The following is a 25,771-nucleotide window of genomic DNA, read 5'->3' as shown; positions in this document are numbered from 1 at the left end:
CGAGTACTTACCTACTGGATGCACATTGAAAATGCTAATTTTGGGCAATCTTATCTGCCGTGTATAAAATGACTAAATGAAATGAAGTCTCTTTTCAATTTGTTGGATCAGCATGTTCATGCTTGGATTAGTAACTTCTAAGTGAAAGTGTCACTCCCTCAAGTTGTGGCGACTCTTTGAGATCCCACAAGTCTCCTTTGTCCCTGCAATTTCCTGCACCAGAGTACTGGAGTAGGTAGCCATTTCCTTCCCCAGGGGACCTTTCCTACTCGGATCAAACCTGGGTCTCCGGCATTGCAGGCAAATTCTTTACCGTCTGAGCCGCCAGGGAAGAAAGTGTTAACTAATTTTGATAAAGATTGGTAAGAGCTGTTAATGAATAACTCTGAGTTGTTTATCTTAACCTGTCTTTTAACAAAGAGTGGACTGATAAGTAGGCATATGTTCTGTGATATTTGATATGTTACCGTGTCTAATATTTTAAGTCAGTGATGTTCACTTGCTTTTTATGAGTAGATTGATTTGTTTAGGGACTAAAATTTATTGAGACCTCGCACTCTTTTTAAGGGTTTAATAAAGGAATATTTAGGGAAAAGTGTATCTTTTTTTGAGAAGTGATTTGAGTTTATGTACAGTATAAATCTCAGTATTTTGAAGGATTATAATTTAGAAAGTGGTGAATATTATTAACTTTTGTTTCAGTGGGCATAACTGTAAGCAATAGGTGTCAGTGACAAGGGAAATAGACTTTAGACTCAATAAAAAAGAGACCTTGCTGAGAGCAGTGAGCTTTACAGTGTTATAACTGAGAACTTTAAAGGGAAAATGTAAAGGTAGAATTTCCTACAATTGGAGCAGTTTCCAAATCCTAGTAGTCTCTGAGCACCTCTCCCTGATGGCCTGCAAGGTTCTAACCTTAAAAACATGTATCTCTTTGGTGCCCTTTTTGTGCTCAATTTAGAACAATTATTTTCTTTTTAAAACACGTCTTTTTCATTTTTATGATATTAAATATGAGTGTATGTGTTTTTGGGTACCTGGATGGATAGTCCAGAACTGCCACACCATTTCAGCACTTGCGTTAGCTTTGTGTTTTTAATGTATTAATGTTCAACTGTAGGGTTTGTCAGATGAGAGCAACAGAAGCAGATGTAACACGCAAATGATGTGTTGATGTGAAGGAAGAATGATGTCATGGCAAATCATGTACACAGACAGAGTGATGGAGTCATTTAAGTGGGAAAGCTGTATCTCGCACATGGTGCGCGATGGTGGTAGGATGGCGTGCAAAACCCAAAGGAGCCTCTGCCCTAACAGCCAGCGGTGTGCTGCCATCTGCCACGTATTAGTAACAGTAATAGTTTTGTTTGTATTTAGTTTGTGAACTTGTTTTGTAGCAGAGCAGTAAGCATAAGGAGTTGAATTCTAATTTCATTTATGCACATACTTAAGCAGCATTAAAGTAGAAAGTAATTTAGTTTTTTAAAATACTGTTAAGGTAGAACCAAATTTGGCAAACTTGAGGCAGCTTAGTATATTGTTGATGGAACTCTGATGCTTGGCGTCACATGACTGGAACTGGAGCTCCAATTCCATATTTACCAGGTTATTTCCCTATTTAATAAGTGAAAAATATATTTATACCTAAAAGGGCAGTTCATGTTCATTATTTTACTCAAAAGATAGGTTACTTACTGTGTAACACTGAATAATTTCGATGTCTTGTTACTGGTTTCTTTAGTTTTCCTATTGTAACATATTCTTTAGAGCCAGCACAAGTTCTCATAGGAATGCTGTGCTATGAATTCTCTTACAGATGGTAAGATTTGATTTGAGACATTTCAAAAAATAGGGCAAATTTTTGAAATATGGGATTTCTGTGTTAATGTTAACAGAATAATAAAAGCAACTACTTTAACATTTTTGACGGTGTTCATTTTATTAAGTTCAACCTGCACAGTTATGATATGTATATCAGGAACACAGAATCCTGGTAGTTAACAGTTGGGAGAATACTTTTCCTCTGGACTGATCTAGAGATCATATTCATAGGGAGCCCAGGAAGGTTCAGAATTGTCAAGTGTGCGTAATAATCGAACTAGCATTTCAAGGGAGAAATAACCAGTGTTTGTTAAAACATTACTATTTATTGGGTGCCTTCTTTGCATGGCACTTCAAATTCATTCTTCCATTAAAGTTTTTCAGGAATCTCTAAAGGTCTTGGCCACCTTGAGAGAGAAAAAGATGCTTGGAGGTTAAATATGATCTGTTCCATGTGTATCTATTATGTTGAAATTGCTGAGAAACCTCATGCTCTGCAAAATCAGGCACTACAAAGTAACACGACTTCCGGGGAAAGCAGGATTGAGAGCAAACTGATCACTCAGAAGCTATATAATTTTGTAGTTAGAACAAAAACTATAAAAATTTCAATAAAATAAACAGCACAGTTTAAAAGATTCTAAATTCCTGACAAAGTATAGTAAATATAGTTTTTTTTTTTTTTTTTTAAGGTAACCCTTCTATATAGGGAATGGGGAGGTTACTGAGTTAGGGACAAGACTGAAATAAAATTAAAATGCACAGAGACTAGAGGGAACAGTATGTGTACTTCCAGGACAGAGCAGCATACGGCTAGACTGAGCCAAGAAAAATGTAGGGTGACGGCTTTCCAGTCCAGACCTTTATCCCATCCTCAGGCTGCATTCAGCTGCCGTTACTTAGTACAAAATATTAGCATATTGAGGGGAAAGTTGCTTATGAGCTAATATGATTTTCAGATGTGTTTACTGGTATTTGCTAGTGAGGTAAATCTCAAAACTACCTTACATTGTGTTTTGCTTAATGCTCTTGACAGATGTGTTTTTTTGCAAATTGAAGGTTTGTGGCAACCCTGCCATCGAGCAAGTCTGTTGGTGCCATTTTTCCAACGGCATTTGCTCTACAATATACTGTAAACACAATTTTTATGTGTACTGGGAAACCAAAAAATTCATGTGACTTGCTTTGTGATATTTGTTTTAATGTGGTGATCTGGAACTGAACCCACTGTATCTCCAAGGTATGCCTGTACTTGTTTTGTAACAGAACACATCATTTTTTTTTTCCCCAGACTTCATATTTACCAAGTGTTTTTCACTCCCAAACCCTCAGACATGTTCCATCCGCAGTACTTAGTTAACAAAATAGTTGTCTTTGAAGTGTCCCCCCTCCAATGAAATGTTACTTGAGAGGAAAGGAAACTAATGCTTAACTGGACAGCTCTGACATTTAAAGGTAATCATTACCTCATTTAATCCTCACAACCATAGCCTTGTGTCCTCCTCAGGTGAGGAGACTAAGTCCCAAAGAGGTTTGGGAATTTTGCCCAAGATCACACAGTTAAGGACCAGAGTAGAAATTTAAGTTCATATATTTCTGGCCAGAGAATTGCTTTTGTATACCATACTGCTTCTGGCAAAATAAGTTTGAGATCTTTAACAAAAGTGGTTGACTAACACACTTGCTAGAATTGAAGTGAAGTCGCTCAGTCGTGTCCGACTCTGCGACCCCATGGACTGTATCCTACGAAGCTCCTCTGTCCATGGAATTTTCCAAGCAAGAGTACTGGAGTGGGTTGCCATCTCCTCCTCCAGGGGATCTTCCCTACCCAGGGATCGAACCTGGGTCTCCTGCATTGCAGGCAGACGCTTTACCACCTGAGCCACCAGGGAAGAATTGGTGAAGTCCTTCTATTTATCCCCTCTATGGTCTTTTCTCCTCCAGCACTGAAATTGAAATAGCAGTTGTAGTATAGCGGGGAGATGAGCAAAACTGTTGGTACCAGGGTATCTAGATTTGAAATTTAATTTGCTAGCTTTGTCCCCCATTAGTTATTTCATTTTAGTCAGATTACCTTTATGTGCCTCATTTTTTTCCATCTGTAAAATGGTAATAATGAGTACTTAATTCTTGAGATTGAATATTAAATGGGTTAATAGGTTAAAACTTTTCAATGATACCTGACGCGCAGTATCTGCTCAGTAGATGTTAACTGTCACTCCTGCCCCATTGCTTCCCTTATTTCCTTTTTGGTTCATTCTTTTTCTACGCTAATTCCATACTGTTTTCCTAATTTCTCGCTTTCCTCCCCATCTCTTCGTATCATTGATTTGAAATAGTTAAATATAGATTGTACTTATGACTATTAATGTTTCCAATACTTCCTAAGTTTTCATTAATGTTTTGGGTGTATATGTTTGAATACCTGTTGTTTGTAGGGCTGGACAGTTTTAAAAATCAGTGATTGTGAGTAGTCGTAATGCTTTTATTTCTGACCTCAGGGAGGCTCTTCTTTGCTGTTTTTTTCCCTTTGTTCTCTCTGGTAAAGTTGAGCTTGTTGCCCTCCTCAGACAGACAGCCCCTTAATTGCTTATTATCTCAGCCTCCATTGTGTTCAAGTGCTTCAGGCACGAACTTGCCTTTACTCTGTTCCAAGTAAAGTCAGCTCACTTGGCGAGAACTTCAGAGCTCCCTTATGGCCTCCTCCTCCCCTTGAACAAAACCTTTACACCATTGCTTCAGAATCGGGGTGGGGCAGTGGCCCTGCCTCACGGGGTGCTTGCCAGTGGTACCCCTGCTTCATGAGTAGTGTTGAGTGGCAGCAGCAGCCTCTAGGCTCCTGGTGTGGAACCTCAGTCATGTGAGTGAGATGGAGTGAGGGTCATTAGGACCGCGTTATTCTTGGCCTGCTGAACCTGGGGTCAGAGCTTCTGCTCTGCAAGTGGGACCTGGATGGAAGGAAGGCTCCCCACCCAGCTCTTCCCTGCAGTGGGAGCCTCTGCAGCTGAGAGTTGAGGATGATGAGAAATGCTTGCTATCTTCCTCCTCTTAAGGGGAGGGAGGGGTGGGCGGGGGCAGGAGTTGACTGGGAGTTTGTGGGTGAGAGCCTGTGTTCCTCTCTGTACCCACCTGGAATGGGGCTTCTGTCCTGCTGAGCTGGCTCAAAATGCCAGACTCTCTGTTTTTACTGAGTAGATTTTCTTTAGTATTCATTTGCTGTGTACCCTTAGGGTCATTTCTAGAGACTACAGAAGTTTTTTAATGGTTTTTACCAGTTACAGTTGTTTCACTGGCGAGAGTGTCCACAGAACTTCTGATGCCATCATTCCACAAGTCTTTTTTTTTTTTTGCCACACTTACAGCATACAAGGATCTTAGTCCCCCAACCGGGGATCCAGTCAGTCTCCCCTGTGTTGAGGAGGATGGGGGGGTGTTTAACCACTGAACTGCCAGGGAAGTCCCCCGTAAGTCATTTTTAATTTATTACTCATTGCCTACAGCCACTAAAAAATTCACATTTGAGAATGCTTTCCGAAGGATGCTAGAATTTATTGAAGCTTTTATGTACATATAAAAACCTCTGGTACCCTAATTGTGTACATATGGCTTGACAGATACAGTATGGAGAAGTTTTGAATAAAAAGGACCATTTACTGAGCACTTCTAAATGAATAAATTTCTGTTGCCACAGAGTTTAGAATGAAGGATGCAGTTCTGTTGTGATGACTTCTAGGAAGTACAAGTGGATGTACATGGTGATTTAGTGACAAAAATTAATGGTGTGTGTGTTTAATAGTGATGATAATAGAATACGGACATTTAGCTTAAGTAATGTTTTTAGATTTAACAGAGATTAATTAGACATCTTCATTTGCATGAGCTTGAGTTATTGATCGAATTTGAAGCTATCTAAAACTAGCATCACACTGGAGGGGTGGGGACTCTTTAATATAGCTGCCTTGACTGGTTTTGTGTATAATTTTATCATAATGTGTGATAAGAATGATGAGTCCTGTTATAATGATAATGGCAGTGCTGGTGGAACTACAGAAAGAAAGGCCTTTACTCTTGAGTGAAGGCTGCATTTTAAAATTGCCAAGGGATATTTAGGTTTATAGTTATGGACATGAAATGGCATTTTCCCATTGAACTATTGTTTTTATAACATCATTTTTGATTATGCCATGTTTCTTAGGAGTACAGCTGTTGTGATTTAGAAGAAAATATTTTGTGATATGTAGCCATTAAAGTGGAGAAGGCAATGGCACCCCACTCCAGTACTCTTGCCTGGAAAGTCCCATGGGCAGAGGAGCCTGGTGGGCTGCAGTCCATGGGGTCGCTAAGAGTCGGACACGACTGAGCGACTTAGCTTTCACTTTTCACTTTTCATGCATTGGAGAAGGAATGGCAACCCACTCCAGTGTTCTTGCCTGGAGAATCCCAGGGGCAGGGGAGCCTGGTGGCCTGCCGTCTATGGGGTCGCACAGAGTCGGACATGACTGAAGCGACTTAGCAGCAGCTGCCATTAAAGGTGAATATAGAAGAATACTTAGCATGAGGAAATTATAAATTAGGTGAAAAATCCGGTTTTATAAAATGTGCTTCTGCATCATAAATATTTTGATACTGTATCTTGGAGGTGTGGATATGGTGAGATTAATGGTAGTTTTCTCCCTATTTTCAAGCATTATTCGTGCGTGGCCTGGAAGTTAAGACTGTCACCCTGGAACTTGTACTCCCTCAGAATTCTGGCTCTTCCACTTGACTGCCTCTTCACTCTGCCTCACTTTCTGAGGCTTGTCAACCTGACTGTGATGGTATTGAAATTGAGGAATGAGAGATGGACTTGGAAAAATAAGTTAGGGCTGATTGTGATTGATCTTGAACAGTATTATGTAAAAAGTAGAGAGGTTTTTTTCTCTGAAAACTAAAGGTTTCAGAGACTGAAAATGTTGACATTAATTTAGCAATAATATACTAAAAAGATTGGTAGTGTGGAGACCGTCCAGGATGTTAAAATTGGAGTCTAGCCTAGAGTGCTGTGAGTGGGAGTGGAAAAAATAATGTTGGACACGTCATAAAAGGAATTACTAGAACTGAAAAGGGAGAGGGTTTGACTTGTAGTTCACCACCACCACCCCCTCTTTTTTTTGTTTTGAGTGTTTACCTATTGTGTGCCAATGAATTCTTGGAATTCAATGATGAGCAAAGCGCATGCAGCTTCTGCCCTTAGACTTGTTTTGTTTTTTTTTTAACTGTTCCTTGAGGCATGTGGGATCTTCGTTCCCCTACCAGGGATCAAACCCGTGCCCCCTACAGTGGACTTTCAGAGCCCTAACCACTCACCGCGGGGAATTGCCGCTTGTGGAGCTTTTCTGTTCTGGTAGGGAGCGAGATCATACACAGGTGCTGTGAAAGAAGAATGCAGTTTCCTCTGAGAGCCTCTGGGAGGAGTACTTGATGGATTCTGAGTGAGGAGAGTTGAGGATTGGTGCATCAGTAATTGGTGGGCCAGACTAAGACCACTTTTGCAAAGGCTCCACAGTCAGCATGAGAAAGTACATTTTGAAGGAACAACAAGAAGGCGAATTGGAGTTAGAACCAGCTTTGGGTAGAGTAGTTGCAAGATGAGCCCAAAGTTGGGTGTTCTAGAGCATACTAAACCATTAGAGAAGTATTTTGGTCTTCATTGGGTCTTTGAGGATTTTTTAAGCAGGGCCATGATATTTTAGGGCTTGCATTTTAATAAAATTCAGTAGTGATCATTTTTAATGCCAAAAAAAGAGAAACATAATTGGCACAGACAGGCCTGACAATAACCATACTTCTAAGAGAAAAATCAGTCTCATCCTTGCCCCACCCCACCCCGCTCCTAGTTCTCCCTCTTCAAATATGGAAAGAATATCTTCATCTTGGGGCTGTAGAGAATCTTCATGGTATATAATGGAAGAGCCAACGGCTTTGAGGATCTAAAGAGATGTTAATGCCATCTTGGACAGACTGAAGGTACTTAATCGCTTAGCTTCTGCTTCTGTTTGTTAAATTGGACTGATAATCATGGAATAGGGATCCTGGTGATTAAGTGAGGTTATATAAATAAAGGACCTACTATTGTGCCCCGTACATAAGTGCTCATAACTTGTCTAGAGTAATGTACAAATTAAGATGGAACTGGAAGGGGACCTGTGATACTATGATTTATAATAAGAAATGGTCTTTATCCCAGTTACTGGCGACTGAGCTTTTAAAACTTGGCATTTTCTAAGTGGTGAGGATCTGGAAGGTGTCTGTTGTTAGGTTAATGAAGTGTCTTGAAAAGCCCCTAGATCGCTGAGGATGGGGGCTGGTTGCCAGGGAAGCCAACCCTATGAATAGTGTTCTCTCTCCCTTCCTGAAGGAAGGGGAGAAAGGCTTAGAGGTCCTTAATGGCCAGTGATTTAATCAGTTGTGCCTAGGTAATGAAGCCTTCCTAAAACCCCAAAAGGATGGGTTTCAGAGAGCTTCCAGTTTGGTGAACCCGTGGAAATATGGGCCGAGTGGTGAGCCCAAAGAGGACATGGAAATTCCATGCCTTTTCTCCATACCTTGCCCTATACCATCTGGCTGTTCCTTAACTTATATCCTTTTACAATAAATAAACCAATAATGTAGTAAGTAAAATGTTTCTTTGATTTCTGTGAGCTGCTCTAGCAAATTAACCCAAGGAGGGAGTCTTTGGAGCCTCTATTCTGTAGCCTGTCGGTCAGAAGCACAGGTGACAACTTGGATTTATGGCTGATATGTGAAGTGGGGGGAGAGTAAATCTTGAGCTGTCTTTCGGGAGATAGTGTCAGAATTGAGTTGAATTGTAGGACATCCACCTGGTATCGATAATTACTTGGTGTAGGGCAAAAAAACACCCATTGTAAATAATGGGATACAGAATTGTAGAGCCACAGAGAAACTTTGAATGGAATAGAACCAACAACTCCACAAAATAAAAAATCCTTGGATAGTATAAATACTGAAACGTGTTTTGCCTTACCCACTTAGAGTGGCTATGGATCATGGTGTATTGATATAATTGATTGTGAGGTGTGTCACAAATAATAATAATAGGTAGTTAAATAATTAGTTAAAACAAATACAGTGACAATGTTTGCAAATGAGTTTATCTAAAAATTAGTCGGGATTATCCCCCAATAATTTTCACTTAACATTTCAATGTTATCTTAGAAGGGATTTTTTAAAAAGCAAAAGTCCAGGTATTGCACAGATAATTAAAAGTACATACTTGTTTTTGATCGTTGTTTGTTTATTTTAATTTTGTGTTCTGTTTCATATACTTTGAGGGTTTTGGCAGTTTTTCTCTGTCCATGGACGTGTGTCAAACCTGTAATACCCCATGTGTGTCATTTCTTATGCTGTAGAAGAACTGCTATGTAGAGAAGGATATTTTTTCTTCCAGACTACAATGCATAAAAAATTTGTTTTTAAACATGTTGAATCTATCATAGCAATAGAAATTCCAGTTTAAGATTCAAAAATATCTAAGTACTCTGGGCTTAAAATAAGCCAATACACTAAAATAGTGGTTATTTTGAAATAAAGCTTAGTACTTAAAAGATGTTTCATATTGACTTATAATAAAGATGAGACGACTTACACATTTTGCAGTTAAATTTTAAACCAACGTGTAAGTTCTTTCTTTCTGTTCTGTACTAGAGTATTAATTGCAAAATAATAGTTTGTCTAGTTAGTTGTAATTACGGTTTTCATTTTGTAGTGATCGGTCAGAGGAGGAAGGTCTAGTGCTAGGTATGTATAGCTTGTGTTTCACAGGTATGTCTCTCACCGCTTGAGTCAAGTATTTTAAGAGGAAAACAAGGGTAATAGATGCCAATTAAACATGGAAAGTCACTAGATGAAGAAAGATAAGTGAATAATTGTCCCCTTTGGTTTTGATACATAAAACCAGAATAGGTTAAGTTCTCAAGATAATTTCATGGATGTATATAAGGATGATCTATCAAATTAGTTTCTAATGAACTCATTTTGGTGATCAGTAAATAATTTGTTGGTCTTGCCATTGTTGCTTGTTTGTCTCTCAACACATTGTGTAATGTTAGTTCCACAAGAGCAGAGAGATTTGCCAGCTGTGTAATGCCATGTATTTATTCCTTTATGCTTAAAACAATATGTGGCTCACTGTAGATACTCAGCATATATTTCTTAAATGACTAAGCTTTGAGTTTTTATTTTAACGTCCTTTATATTTTGGATGAAAAGAGAAAAATTTAGAAAGAGAAAAGACTCTTTAAGTATAGTAGTATCATATATGTGGAATTGTAGAGACTTTCAGTGTGCTGTATAAAAGAGATACTGGAATGTAGGGAAAGTTTGAGCAGAGATGGGAGAATGTAGAGAAGGTCCTGTAGAGAAGGACCATTCTTTGTCTTGAGGGTTTCTGTGGTATTAAGGCCCTTCCATTTGAAAGCTGCTGTGGGAGAGGGAGAGGGTGGGGAGATTTGGGAGAATGGCATTGAAACATGTATAATATCATGTATGAAACGAGTCGCCAGTCCAGGTTCGATGCACGATACTGGATGCTTGGGGCTGGTGCACTGGGATGACCCAGAGGGAGGGTATGGGGTGGGAGGAGGGAGGAGGGTTCAGAATGGGGAACACAGGTATACCTGTGGTGGATTCATTTCGATATATGGCAAAACTAATACAATATTGTAAAGTTTAAAAATAAAATAAAATGAAAAAAAAAAAAAAGAAATTCAGTCCTACAAAGTTTAAAATAAATACAAATGGTTGATGTTTATGGAATACTAGGTTATTTAGTATAATGGATAACTAAGCTTTATCCAGGTAAACGTGATGCTGTTCCCATCTTGGAAGATGCTAAGTTTGAATATAAAAATACTATAGGTTCTAAAGGGACCATCCTTTTCAGCAAAATAACACTAAGGTAAATGGAAAAGGCAGCAGTCTGAGACCTCTCCCCAGATAAAACACCTAATATTGCCATTTTGTATTGCTGAAAATCCAAGATGCATTCTGGTAAAATTCGTATGAAAGGGAGGGAGAACAATGACCCTTGCAGTACTCCTGTTTTTCTAAAATAAAATGTTAAGCTTCAAACTTTACTTTGTACAGTAAATTTTCGCATTGTGATTTGTTGACTTTTAGTGCTCCTACAAGAAGTGGTGGCTATTGTGTCAGATTTTAAATGATTTGAATGATTATTGAGTTGCTCAGTTCTGTGTAGGATACTTTGACTTTGACTTGGTAGAAAGTTTGTTCTAACTCAGCTGCTGCTGCTGCTGCTAAGTCGCTTCAGTCGTGTCCAACTCTGCGACCCCATAGACGGCAGCCCACCAGGCTCCCCCGTCCCTGGGATTCTCCAGGCAAGAACACTGGAGTGGGTTGCCATGTCCTTCTCCAATGCATGAAAGTGAAAAGTGAAAGTGAAGTCGCTCAGTCATGTCTGACTCTTAGCGATCCCATGGATGCAGCCTACCAGGCTCCTCCGCCCATGGGATTTTCCAGGCAAGAGTACTGGAGTGGGTTGCCATTTCCTTCTCCAGTGCATGAAAGTGAAAAGTGAAAGTGAAATCGCTCAGTCATGTCCAACTCTAGCGACCCCATGGATGCAGCCTACCGGGCTCCTCCGCCCATGGGATTTTCCAGGCAAGAGTACTGGAGTGGGGTGCCGTTGCCTTCTCCGTCTAACTCAGCTATGAATGCCTAAATATCTGTGACTTGGAAGATAAGCTCCTTTAGAACCTTGAGAGTACTTCTTGTAATCAAGTAAAGGAGTGTGATAGCAATTCAAATCCCATCCACTTGAATTGAATGGGATTTATTAAGAAAGGTACCAGTGTTCCAGGGGATTCCCTGATGGTTCGAATGGTAAAGAATCTGTCTGCAGTGCAGGAGACCCTGGTTCGATCCATGTGTCAGGAAGATCCCCTAGCCATTCCAGTATACTTGCCTGGGAAATCCCATGGACAGAGGAGCCTGGCGGGCTATAGTCCATGAGGTGGCAAAGAATTGGACATGACTGAGCAACTAACATTTCACTTAAAAAAAAAAAAAGAAAGTTACCAGTGTTGGAAATTCCCTGGCTGTTAGTGGTTAGGACTCGGCACTCTCACTGCCAGTGACCCAGGTTCGATCCCTGTGGGGAAACTAAAGTCTTGAAAGCCCTGTGGTGTAGCCCAAAAAAAAAAAAAAAAAGGAAAGAAAAAGGAGGAAAAAAATAGTGGTGTTATTCTTGGGTAACATAGTTGTAGTCTATCTTTGATTTTTTTTTCCCTCCATTCAGACTTTCCACATTATATTTCAAAACATTATTTTCAAATTCTTAGCTCAAATATTCAATAACTCTACACAGTACACTATAGAAAAGGAAGAGAAATTTAAAATTTTTGAGAATTACTGTGTTTGGTATTTATGAAACACTTTTATCAAAATAATTCTCATGACTTTTTTCTCTTTTTGCTGTGCTACATGGCATGTGAGATTTTAGTTCCCCAACCAAGCATCAAACCTCTGTCCCCTGCCTTGGGAGCATGCAGTCTTAACCACAGGACCACGAGGAAAGCCCCTTCATGGCATTTTTGTGGGTAGCACTGTCTGCTTTAAAGACCTGGAAAATTAGTGACAGTACTTGTTACTGGACTTTAAGATAGGGCAGCTTGTAAGTGGCAGAGGTGGGGTTTTGAGCAAGAGTTATGTTTGAATCCAGAAATTACTTTTAATTGTTCCATTCCTGTGTCCTGTTCTTAATCTCTCAACCTAGCACACTAAGGGAAAAGTATCCAATTCTTATGTGGTGGTAGAGAGATGACTGTTAAAAATAGCAGAATAGAGCAGAGTATATGCTGTGCTGACACCTACTGTGCCTGCCCAGCACAGAAATGTGGAGAAGATGATTTAGTTCTGTGGTCTGAGAGAAAGGTGTTTTATTTGGGGAGAGGTCTCAGACTGCTTGCTGCCTTTTCCATTTACCTTAGTGTTATTTTGTTGAAAAGGATAGTCCCTTAGTTATCCACAGAATGCTTTTATCTAGAATAATTTGTCCTCTGACTTTTTGCCAGATATTTTTGATTTGTCTGTAGATGGAGAGTTACTGAGATGCATATGAATGGAATGATGTTGAGCATAAACAAACAACATGAGAATATAATTTTAAGATGTTTTAAGTTAATGTCCTAATGTTAAAGGAGTACAAAGCAAGAGAGCCGTTTAATATATATATATATAATATATTATTGTGGGAAAAATTCATAATCGATTTTAACCATTATTAAGAATACAGTTCAGTGGCATTAAGTGCATTAACATTGTGCAGCCATCACCACCAACCATCTCCACAACTTTTCAGTCTCCCAAACTGCAACTCTGTACCTCTTGATCAATAATTGCCCGTCACCCCACTTTTCCAACCCCTGGTAACCACCTTTCTACTTTCCTTCTCTGAGTGTAGTTACGTCATATAAGTAGAGTCATGGACCGCTTGCCCCTTTGTGACTGATTTGTTTCATTTAGCATTACGTCCTCTAGGTACATCCAAGTCAGAATTTTCTTCCTTGTTAACGCTAAATACTATTCCATTGTGTGTGTATACCAAATGTTTATCCATCCACCCTTGGGTTTGCTTCCTGGAAATACCTTTTGAAGAGTGATGGCATTGGTTTAATGGACGAAGTAATAAAATTCACTTTAGAGTTATTAACTTATCTGTGTTTTGTTCAAGTCACTTCTTAGAGCCATGGTTTTCTAGTTTACAGGAAAATACCACATTCTATGTAAACTGTAAGGATGTACCTTAAAAATATCATTTTAATTTTGTTGTGCCTCAGGATTTGTTTCCCCCTTTCCAACTTGCCCTATATTTGGGAATAAATAATAGACTTCTTCCCACCCCCCAAGATTGTGACTCCTCACTTTCAGAAGGAGGTGTTTATTTGTGGGGGATACCGTATGATGATAGAAGCGGAAAATGGGGAAACAGTGTCAGATTTCATTTTCTTGGGTTCCAAAGTCAATGTGGATGGTGACTGCAGCCACAAAATTAAAAGACACTTGCTCCTTGGAAGAATAGCAATGACAAATCTAGACAGTATATTAAAAAGCAGAGACATCACTTTGCTGGCAAAAGTCCATATAGTCAAAGCTATGGTTTTTCCAGTAGTCATGTATGGATGTGAGAGTTGGACCATAAAGAAGGCTGAGCACCAAAGAATTGACACTTTGGAACTGTGGTGCTGGAGAAGACTCTAGAGAGTCCCTTGAACTGCAAGGAGATCAAACCAGTCAATCCTAAAGGAAATAACCCTGAATATTCATTGGAAGGACTGATGCTGAAGCTGAAGCTCCAGTACATCAGCTGTCTTTTGCAAAGAGCCAACTCATTGGAAAAGACCCTGATGCTGGGGAAAATTGAGGGCAAGAGGAGAATGGGGCAACATAAAGAGATGGTTGGATGGCATCACCGACTCAGTGGACACGATTTTGAGCAAACTCAGGGAGATAGTGAAGGACAGAGAAGCCTAGTTCGCTTCAGTTCATGGCATCACAGAGTTGGACATGGCTTAGCGACTGAACAACAACCCATATGACGCTCATGAATCCATCTTGTACTCTTTTGTGAACATTCTCTTCAAGACCCCCACCCCCAAGTTTTCCTTCAGTTCCTGACCTAGAGTCAACTGTTTAGTGGATGTTTTCACTGTTGTTTCAGTGTCAAAAAGTGTACTTGTCACTGATGTGACTACTATCTACTTACTATTGTCTCCCCTCCCCTTTGAAAAGAATTGGAAAGGAAATCGAAGTTCAGGATTGTAAACGCCAAGGAACCTCAGGTTCAGGAACGGACGTGGGAGTAGTTGCAGCCAGTTGTGGCTAATTCTGAGAAGAGAACAGACAAGGTGAACAGCAACAGTCATTTGACTATCAGCTGTCAATTAGTAGAGCATTGATCAGTGAACCAGACCTTCTTTCCCCTCCAAAGTACGTATTTATAAAGATTTGCATGTAATTTGGGGGGAGTTAATCCTCAAACCTGTCCATAGACCTCAACTGAGGTCTAAGACTTAAAACAGTCTTGATAGCTTAGATATAACTAGATGATGAGAGAGACAATGGAAGAAAGGAAGGGGGAAGCAGAGGCCTTCTTTTTAAAATTTGGGGGGAAAGGGAAGGACGGAAGTTGGTGAATTTTCATCTTGGTAATGAAGATTGAAGCACATTTATAGGCTAAGAGACATCCAGGAAAAGATTGAGGGGGGTGACAATTGAGATATTATTCATTGGGGATCATGAGTAATGGGATCAAAAGGAAGAGATTGGAGCAGGGTTGAAGTAGAGAAGATTGAAGTTGAATCGGTTAGCTGATGTTTTGAGTGGTAAGAAAAAGAATAGTTAAACAATTTGCCAGCCAACCCAAAATGGCTGAAGAAAATGGTAGGTGGGTTTTTTAAATTGTCTGCTGCTGCTGCTGCTAAGGCACTTCAGTCGTGTCCGACTCTGTGACCCCATAGACGGCAGCCACCAGGCTCCCCCATCCCTGGGATTCTCCAGGCAAGAACACTGGAGTGGGTTGCCATTTCCTTCTCCAATGCAGGAAAGTGAAAAGTGAAAGTGAAGTCGCTCAGTCGTGTCCAACTCTTAGCGACCCCATGGACTGCAACCCACCAGGCTCCTCCGCCCATGGGATTTTCCAGGCAAGAGTACTGGAGTGGGGTGCCATTGCCTTCTCCGTTTTAATTGTCTACTTCACATAAAACTTTTTTGTAATGTAGGTTGATAAAAAAGGAAAGCAAAAGTGAGAGAGAGGCTGTTCAACCATGTTACCTTTGTTTTTCCACTTTACGTATTAAAGATTTTTCCGTTTTTAGCCTCACCAGTGCTCGATATTATCAGTCTTAAACTTTTTATTATTCCAGTTTGATAAGTGAAAGGAAATCTTCTTAGAACCCCATCTCTGGGTTAAGTGATTATATTTAAGCTTGAGGCAAACATGGAGTAAATGGAAATGTGGTTTCCTTAAAACTAAATTACCTGTAAATCAATCAGTTGAGGCTCTCATTCTTGGGGCATATTAGAATCAGTTATGGGGGAGGTATTTTTAAAAGTACTGATGCCTAGGCTTAACTCCAAAGTATTGTAATTTATTCATTCTGAAGAGGGGTTTAGACATCAGTGTTTTTAAAAGCACCTCGGATGATTTTACTCTGCAGCCAAGAATACAGAATTGAGGGTTTGGTGGTCTTCCTCTATACAGCTTTGCTGCTCAGGTAGCAAAGAAGAATTCCATTGTTAAACAGTTCGGGTCTGGAACCCTGCTGTGGCTCTGGGGGTGCCTGTGGCCAAAACCTTCCCAAAAGGGAAAAGTCAAGGTCATTTGACAAAACAGGTTGTATTGGAGGAGTAGGATACAGTTTGAACCCTCTCCAAAGAAAAAGTCCCCCAAAGTTTTAAAGTTTCTGTTGAAACCACTTGTACATTTGTTTAGAAACCATTTTAATACCCATGTACCAGTGATAAATGTTAGTTGTGCAGTTCTTCCTGAAATACTTTTAATAATCAGATTTTATTACTTGGTTTATATCTTAAATATGTTTGTGAGATTGTGTATATTCAAGGCATTAGCAAATTGAAGACAGTTTTTGCCACTCCATAATTGAATTGAAATAACAGCCAAATAAATAACCTTGATAATGTCTTTGGAATCCCAGGAGGAAACTGAAATATTATGAGGCTGTACTTGTATGTTTTCTTGATGTAACTACTGATGTACTATTATCAGTTTATTTAAATATAGTATTAATGAAACTAACTTTTCACTTTGTCCTCTCTTTTATATAGCCACCTTCTCCTGACTAGATTCACTGGTAATACTGAATTTGAACAATTCCTTAATGTTTTTTATGTCTAAAACAAATGTGCTTTTTTTTCTTTTACTTGTAGGTTATGCAATGGTCTCTGCAAGATGGTTTATTCTTGAATTGGAGCTTTTTAAGACTGACAAATGCTGGTACTTCATCTTCTATAAGTGGACTATAATTTCTTTTTTCAAGACAACTACATAAGCAGACAAAATTGCAAAGATCTGCCCTGTGTCGAGTATGACAGCCACGACTCGTGGCTCTCCAGTAGGAGGGAATGACAGCCAGGGCCAGGCTCCTGATGGACAGTCTCAGCCCGCCCTCCAACAGAATCAGGTAGGAAGTTTAATAGTTAAAGCTATGTTGGTGTATCTGTTACGGGTACAGATATCCCATGTTCTAAATAACTAAATATCCCATGTTCTGAATAATTAGCATATTCTGAATAATTTGTGAAGTAACATAAAGCTGTTATTAAGAAAAATAAACGTGTGTCTTACACAGTAACAAGAATCTCAAATGCTGTATAGGTGGTGATGCTTGGGTATGTAGCCCCTTTTTTCCCTCTGGTGTCTTATTCTATCAGTAATCATTAAAGTTAAGCCCTTTGTCGGTTCCAGAACAAAGCATTAAATCATTTGATGTAGCCTGTGGTGAGCGTATGGGCTCAAGTCATGTTGCTTGTGTTCACATTTGAGCTTTGCACCATGCGATGCTAGCTTTATGACTCTGGGTAAATTATATGACCTTTTAAGCCTCAGTTTTTCTGCTGTAAAAAGATAATACTGTAACTACTTCATGGGATCATTAATAGGATCAAATGAAATAATATTTTCTTAGAGCTTAAAATAGATTTGGGTATCAAGAGTTTATGCTGACCTCAAAACTCAGAGGGTAATATTCTTTTTCTGTTCTATGGATGAATTTGTGTAAGATTTCAGTTATTTCTGCATTAATAATTTCACCAGTAAAATTGAAACAATTTGGCCTGGGGCTTTATTTGTGGAAAGGATATAACTGCAGATCCAATTTTTTTTTAATAGGGGGATTTTCTGATTTGTGTGTGTGTGTGACTTTTGGTAATATATTTTCTCAAGGAATTTGTCCACTGCATCTAGATTGTCAAATTTATTGAAGCAAGACTGTTTATAATATCCTTTTTTATCTTTTTAATGTCTTAGAATCTGTAGTAACATCTCCTTTTTCATCCCTGATACTGCTAATTTGTGTTCTCTCTTCTGATTACCCTTTCCTAAAGGATTTACCAATTTCATCAAACCTTCCCTCAAACCAATTTTTTGCTTTAACTATCTCCCCCCTTCCTACTTGTATGCTTTTAACCCTTATTTCATGTTCCCTTTTACTTCTTTTGCATTTGAATTGCCGTTCTTTTTCTCACTTCTTGAAATGGGAGTTTAAAGAATTAATTTTCAGCTTTCTATTGTACATACTTTTATACCAGGAAATATTAAATTGAATAAGACAAACATTAAAACTTGTAACGCAGCTCAGACAGAGCTTAGAGGTGAATTTGTCACTGCGGGGCATGCACGTGAATCACAAACTTGCTTACAGTTGGTGCATGTTTCTGTAGAATTCTGTATGGGTTAGTGTTAGGCAAAAGTTACTGTAGAGTACTTATATCTGTCATTTGAGGATAACTTTTTATTGTCTAGCTATTATAGGTTATTCTCTCTATTGACAAGAATGATAGGAAAGAGTCGCACGTGTGTGCGCGCGCTCATGCGCGTCCTCTTTCCCTCCCTCCTTCCCCCACTTTCATCCTCTCCCTCTGTCATTTTAGAGAAGTGAGCAAGTCAGGTTTTAATAAATGTCAATTTTATTCCTTTTCCTCTCCAGTTCCCACTTTTAGGACATGTAATACTTAAGTATATGGTCACAGGTCTTGGACACAGTTAAGTCTTTCCTATGTCATAAATTTGTTAGTCAGTACTCGTGTTTCTTTAAACATAGTCAGTTTGTGGTAGATGCCAGAGATTTTATATTTTTAAACCAGGAGCTTGTGGGTGGATTTCCAGTGTCTATTGCCCTCTCTTTTCTGTTTCATACCTGCACCATGCACAGACTCCTAAATCATTCGCCAGTGTTTGTGGTTTGCATGGCTTTAGGTAGAAATTAAATCTTACTCTTATCTTAAGGTATATACTAAGAGCTCTTGGGTTTGTGATCTTCAACTTAATATTATGCATCTGCCTTATGTCCTCTTACTTTAAATAGCTCTTTACATTTTTGGAGATGATAATTTAAAAAGGAACAAACAAATTGCATTCTTCCCTTTTTTTGGCCTCGTGGCTTGTGGGATCTTAGTTCCCCAACCAGGGATTGAACCTGGGCCCTTGGCAGTGAGAGCACGGAGTCCTGACCACTGGATCGCCAGGGAATTCCCACAAATATATTCATAACCGTCTGTAGTATCCCTTTTTCGCTTTCTTATCCTCTGCTTTTTAATGTTAGGATTCTAGTTATTTCAAAAGGTTTAGCACTTAATGGACCTGGAAGAAGCAACCATAGCACTAATCACTGCCCACCTTATGGCTTACCTTGAATATATTTTTTTCATATGGCATAAAGGGAATTTCTAAAATCAATCAGATTTTTCACTTAATATATAGTAATTTTTAAAAGGGTTCCCACAGGAGAGAATTTTAAGCTCTACTAAAGCTCAGTGATAAATGAAGCAGCCTTGGGAAAGGCCCTATGAGATGAACACTCTTGGGAGATATTTATGGGAGGGTGCAGACTTCCTGGAATGGAATTTGGTAATATATATGTCAGCAGCCCTAAAAGAAATAATTTTTACCGTTGTTGTACTAATTATATTCCCAGGGTCCTGTCCTAAGGAAAAATTGAAAATTTTTATGTAAAAGATTTATATATAAAAGTATAATTTTATCTTAGCAGTAAAAATTGCAGAATGCTAAATGTCCCTTAATTTTGTTTAATTGATTGAATGCAATGTCCATATGGCCATTAATCAGCTCTTTAAAAAAGATTATTAGTGATGTGGGAAAATACTTAAATGGAAAAAGACACAAACTTAAGCAAGTATTATCCTAATTTTAGTGAAAATTTATACATATATATGGACAGGATTTGTGGGGGTCACAGAACAAAAATTTCAGGAAATAATTGAAAATGTCTCTGGTGCTTTGGTGTACTATTATGGGTATCTTAATTGTTATTTTTGTCTTTACAATTTCTGTGAGCATATCTATAATACATATATACCAGAGGAAATGGGGGAGGCTTTTTAAAAATTAATGAAGCAGACTTCCTAAGTTACATACTTAAAATGCAAATATTTCTGTTGGGCTTCTAAAACTTGAATTCTGTTGTGTAGTTTTTTTGCCTTGAAACTAGCCCTTTAGCACCTACATAGTGTTCATCATCTTAAGTAAAGATTTGCTGTTTTCTTGCAAATTGGCTCTATGAGTTCATGTATAAGGTTTGTAACTAGAATATAGTATACCCACCTGTCTTCAGTACAAGCATTTATTTACGCATCTGTTCAGTGAGTGCTAATAAAATGATAAGGAATGGGACCTTCTCTAAAAGGGCCATCAACCTACAGTGGGTAGAAAATTCCACACAAACACACAAAAATCAGCTCAAAATTTAGACTAGTTTCAATTAGGAGAAAAATACTATCTGCTTTCAAAATTAATAAGGGTTATAAAAGTTCATTCACTTAGTTGTAGAAATACTGTGCACAACTAAAGTATGGAGGGGGGAAAAAAAGAAGCACCAACAGTGAAGAGTAAAGTTAGCCTTATTAGTTGAAGATGAAGTCAGAGACTTTTTAATCTGTAAAATGTGTGCAGTAATTTGTATCATGAACGGCTCATATATGGGAAATGTAAGTGGAGAAGCAGTACACATGGTAAATAAGAACTCAGACTTTAGAATTAGACTTGGATTTGAATCCTGACCACAGAATTGGAGCTGTGTGACCTTGGGCTAATTACGTATTGTCCGAGGTTTTGTTTTTTTAATCTATTAAGTGGAAGAATACTTCCTTAGGCTGTTGAGGATTAAATGAATTTATGTTAATGTGTAGTAGCACACAGACTGCCTGATACATCATAAACTTACAATGATCATATCTTTAAAAATTTAAATTATTGCCCCCAATCTGTTTTGGTGTTTGAATTATTAGATGTACGTTTGTTATAGAAACTTAAATCTGGAATATCTAATCTTTAAGACCTCATCGCCTGATTCCTCCAATGAAAATTCCCCGGCAACTCCTCCAGATGAGCAAGGTCAAGGTGATGCCCCATCACAGCTTGAAGATGAGGAGCCTGCATTTCCACATACTGACCTGGCAAAGTTGGATGACATGATCAATAGGTGAGTTGATTTTGTCTTGTTTTTTGATGTATGTCATACACAGGGAAAACAAGATTTTCATAGTGTATTTTTATATTATGAAAACATAGTATATTTTCATAGTACTAATCAGCATAGTGATTAGTACTAAGAAAAGAGCAAGAGTGGATAGAATATCACAGTTAACCATGTTGCCTCTTTAAAGACCCTTAACATCTTAGTCATTGCCAAGTATTTTGCAACCTGTGGTTCTTAATGGATTTAAAAATGAAAGGAAGTAACAGTGTCAGTAAAGTGTTAAGATTAATGATGATCACTCTAGCTGGTGTATTACTGAAGTAGAACCATATGTGTGATTTCCCTTTTTTCTTATTGGTGAATGGGTTACTGGATTACTTGAATACTTTTTGCATGGCCCTAAGGTAAACCAGGTCAAAAGGAGATTGAATTCCTCAGAGCCTGCCCCTTGTCAACTGATTAGCTGGAGGCATTTAAGCATCTCACCCATTTGTTTCTCCTGATCTTCATCTCTAAGGAGTAGTTCAGCATATACATTTTTTCATATTCATAATACAAACATTCACCTCCACCCCCCACCCACCCCCACGCTTTATTTGGAATAAGACTCAGAGAGTGAAAGTTTAAGCTTGTGTGTACGGGAAGGAAAATATTTAAAAAGAAGATAAGGGAAGAGTGTGTTAGGGACCCTCACCCCACCCCCACCCCCACTGGTCTGTGGTCTTACACCAGGCTGTAAGCTCAACAAGTGAGTCCTAGGGAGGTGTGACACATCCCCTCAAAAGAAAAGGAAGACACACACTTATAGGGACTTACTTGCTTTACTAAATTTACTTTTTAAAAACATTCTGATTACATAACTAATATAATGTAAGTACACATTGTTAAACATAGAAATATATTATGTCAGTAAGGTTCACTATAATTTCCTTGTTAGGTACACACCTCCCAACCAAAACTTAACCACTAGCAATAAGGTTTTCATTTTTCCAGGTTATCTTTGTGTTTATTATCATAAGCACTGCTTTCTCTAGAAATAATGGAATTCTTACTAAATTACTGAAATGTTCTCCTCATTTCATTTATCTTAATTTTCCTATTAATATGTATTTAATTCATTGTTTTTAGAGATATATTTGAAAGAACACATTAAATGTATATAATGAATTAGTCAAGCCAACAAACAATTGTATAAAGTTGTAATGTCCCTGACCATTCTCTATAACAGAGGTACAATAGCAAAAAGTTGTATTTTGCTATTCAATTTTTGTCTGGTGGTTGCTCACTCAAGGACAAAATTGCATGTTAGCAAATCTGGTGGGGAAGAGAAACATAAAATGATTGTTTTTTATGTAAATGAGCACTTTCGTATGAACTCTAACAATAGATATCCATTTAAGTGATATATGATTATTATAGTAGTTTTATATCTAAGTTATTAAAATAATTTATTCCCCCTTCTCTCATTGCTATATTTTTTTCTTGATAGTTCCTTAAAAATTTTTTTGTTTGTAGAGACAACAGATGACACTTAGTCAAACAAAGCAGATAGTCTGCCAACTTTGTGGTTTTAATATTTTAGTGTCATTTTAATATTTTCATGGTGAGGTAAGTAACTGTAATTAGTAACTCATTTATAGTGCCTCTTTCAGTGTTCAACCAATAAACATCTTTTTATATTATTAAAACTCTTAGGCCTCGATGGGTGGTTCCAGTTTTGCCAAAAGGGGAATTAGAAGTGCTTTTAGAAGCTGCTATTGACCTTAGTAAAAAAGGTAAGTTTAAATGGTATTAGGCTTTGCATACAATGTATCCTACTAGAAAATAGTTTCACTTCATGCCTGAATACTTTTTCTGTATATTCTTAGACAAGAACATTTAGCTAAGTTTTCTTGCTATGGCTTAAGATTTATACCTGGAGCAAGGGTTCATATCCTTTGGACAACCTTCAAGGATGTTTGTGAACTCTCAGAAGTTATACATGAAATTTGTATATATTCATGTTTAAACTGTCCAGCTTATGTGTTATTTTTTAATACATAGAAAGGTTTGAATTTCCTCTAAAAGAAAAAAAGACTTGAAAGATGAGATACTGGTTTTTTCCTTAATAACCCGTTTTTTTTTAAAACTGTGTTTTTATTCTTGTCTAGAAGTAAAAGCTTAACTTTGGAATTAATTTTTTTCAATGATTGGTTCTTAAGGTGCAACTGAATTTTCTTAGCAAAGGGCTACTATTGTAATATGTACATATTTTTAAGGCTTAGAGATTAAAGTAAACAGCAGTAACATTTTAGTTTCTGAAATTGGGTAGCCATGGATATGTTCTCATTATCAGTTGAAATTAATTATTACAAAAATTGTCTTTGGTACTTTGCTTAAGTCTGTCTCATTCCAAGCAAGGTAAAATTTCCTTTGTCTTAATTACCCGCCTTCATTTAAAGAATGTGTCTTTACACCTTATTAATCTTATAAAACCAATCTAATGAGTTATGAAAATGCATTATCAGATTACCATTGTTTTTCTACTACTCAAATTTCTTTTGTTCATTTACACATTTATTCATCCGTTCAGCAGATTTTTTGAAGACTTCTGTCCTAGGCATGTTTTAAGTCCTAACTGTACAGTGATAGGCAAAAACACACAATGGTTATTTCATTTAATATCATTGCCATTCACGGGACATGCAGTCTCTACCCCTCCCACCCCCCCCATATTTTTTTAGGACCCATGGTTTATTTTAATTTTAGACAAGGTTCAGATTTTTTAAAAGTACAGTACTAGGTTTAAATGTCATGTCTTTTGTACAACCAAAATCAGACACTTTATATACAAATTGAATGGGTTTTCATTTTGTCATCGAGAGTTAAAGATTTTGTGTGTGTGACTGGGGACATGTAGCACTATTGCCTTTCTGAAATCAGATGGAATTAAAGACATAAACAGATGTTGAGCCAGTAAAAGAGACTAATAATGAAGATGAAAATTTATCTTTAATTGATGAAGCTCTTCTTTAGAATAATATAATAGTATTTGTCAAATGGATAATTTACAACCAGAATGAGATTTTAAAAATAGTTGAGAAACATCATTTTTTGTTTTTTTTGTTTTAAAGTTTATTGTCAATAAAATACTGTAAAGTATTTAAATCTCCTATCACATTGTTCTCATAACCATTTTGTTTTTAATGTTGGGCCACTGTCATAATTAGAAATATTTTCAGTTCATCTTAGTATTACTTGGCTTAATGTACTTTTATACTGTTAAGTATTTTTGAAATTCATTGATGGTGGTTTTTATTTTTCAATCTGTTACTTTTTTGACCTCTTAGATAATGCTATGAATTTTTTTCTGAAACTAGTCTGCAATTGTTAGCTGTTACTGAATATTTTACAGTTACTACTTTTTATCATGTAATTGGACATTGTAAGACAATTAGAGAAATAATCTGTTTACATTAATTTTTCTCTCCTTCTCTTAGGCCTTGATGTTAAAAGTGAAGCATGTCAGCGATTTTTTCGAGATGGGCTAACAATATCTTTCACGAAAATCCTTACAGACGAGGCAGTGAGTGGCTGGAAGTTTGAGATTCATGTGAGTCTTTTATTTTAAAAATCTGACTTATATAGTCATGATTTATATATATATATTTGGTTACATATTTGATCATTACTTGAATTAAAGGATTTTTTAAAATGAGAAATTTTATAATTTCTGTTGAAGAAGCATGATCATTTAGAATGTGAGTTTTCAAGTTAGAAAACATAGGTTTAATCTGTTTCCTTATTTCTCGAGTGCCTTGTGATTTTTGAGATGCCACCATATTTCATTGAAAATATGACATGTTGTGAAATGCACCATTTACTCATTTTATGTACCACTAAGGAAGGAAAACGCCCAAGATGGGGAACCTATTATCTGGCACACAAAGGGTCAATGCAGAGAAGTAAACTTTAAGTACAAAAAGAGACACCAAAGAAACCTGCGCATTTCAACTTTGGCGCCTGGTGGAGGGGGAGAAAATCTCTTGAAATTTTAAACCACAAGCCAATATTCAGTAGTGGTCTCAGGTTTATATGATGTATGATTATATGATACAACCAAATTCCAGAGATCTTAAAAAGTGAAAAAAAATGTGCATTTTTAGATTGAAGTACCGTAATTACTACAAGTTTCTGTTTTTTGTTTATTATAGGGAAATATGGTCACAAATTGTGAGTTTTTGAGTATGAAATGGAAGCTTTGGGAGTAGTACCAAACTTTTGCATTGAGGCTTAGATAGCAAACCTACTCCATCTTGGATATTTCTACATTGCTTAGATTTTAGAGTTGTTGCCTCCAGTTTAAAAATTGCAGGGAGGAAGCAGTGGTAATGTGCATCTTGTCTGGGGACACAGAGCAGTGCCTACTTCATTTTGTAAGCCATTGCAAATGGTTCTTGAAAGTAGATACTATATAATTTATAAAGTAAATGCTAATTGCTTTTTTAAATTTATTTTTAATTGAAGGATAATTGCTTTACAATATTGTGTTGGTTTCTGCCATAGGTACACATGTCCCCTCCCTCTTGAACCTCTCTCTCACCTCCCTAATTTCTTTTTTGATATATCAATTTGATCCCAATATTAGTAAAGTTAAACATAACTCAGATGATCAGTATCGAACAACTGAAGGATAATTATTAAAATATAATTAATTAAGA

General features: G+C 37.5%; 1 protein-coding gene and 1 non-coding gene across 5 annotated transcripts in view; one reads left to right on the top strand and one right to left on the bottom strand.

Moving 5' to 3' along the window:
- USP9X (ubiquitin specific peptidase 9 X-linked) overlaps positions 1-25,771 on the top strand; it is a 114,546-nt gene that overhangs the window by 17,242 nt on the left and 71,533 nt on the right. For all 4 annotated transcript variants that reach the window (XM_070366149.1, XM_070366153.1, XM_070366150.1 and 1 more), the window contains exons 2-5: positions 16,786-17,039; positions 20,929-21,074; positions 22,767-22,846; positions 24,551-24,663. In XM_070366149.1, coding sequence (XP_070222250.1) covers positions 16,944-17,039; positions 20,929-21,074; positions 22,767-22,846; positions 24,551-24,663 — 435 coding nt within the window. In that variant the 5' untranslated portion in view covers positions 16,786-16,943. The remainder of the gene's footprint in view (positions 1-16,785; positions 17,040-20,928; positions 21,075-22,766; positions 22,847-24,550; positions 24,664-25,771) is intronic.
- On the bottom strand, positions 3,642-3,713 carry TRNAC-GCA (transfer RNA cysteine (anticodon GCA)). Its single transcript has one exon. It is a non-coding gene; the product is annotated as a tRNA-Cys (tRNA).

Source organism: Bos mutus, chromosome X (assembly GCF_027580195.1).
Source record: "Bos mutus isolate GX-2022 chromosome X, NWIPB_WYAK_1.1, whole genome shotgun sequence".
NCBI classification, from domain to species: domain Eukaryota; kingdom Metazoa; phylum Chordata; class Mammalia; order Artiodactyla; family Bovidae; genus Bos; species Bos mutus.
Note: the sequence above shows the minus strand (reverse complement) of the source record. Positions and strands in the feature narration are given on the sequence as shown.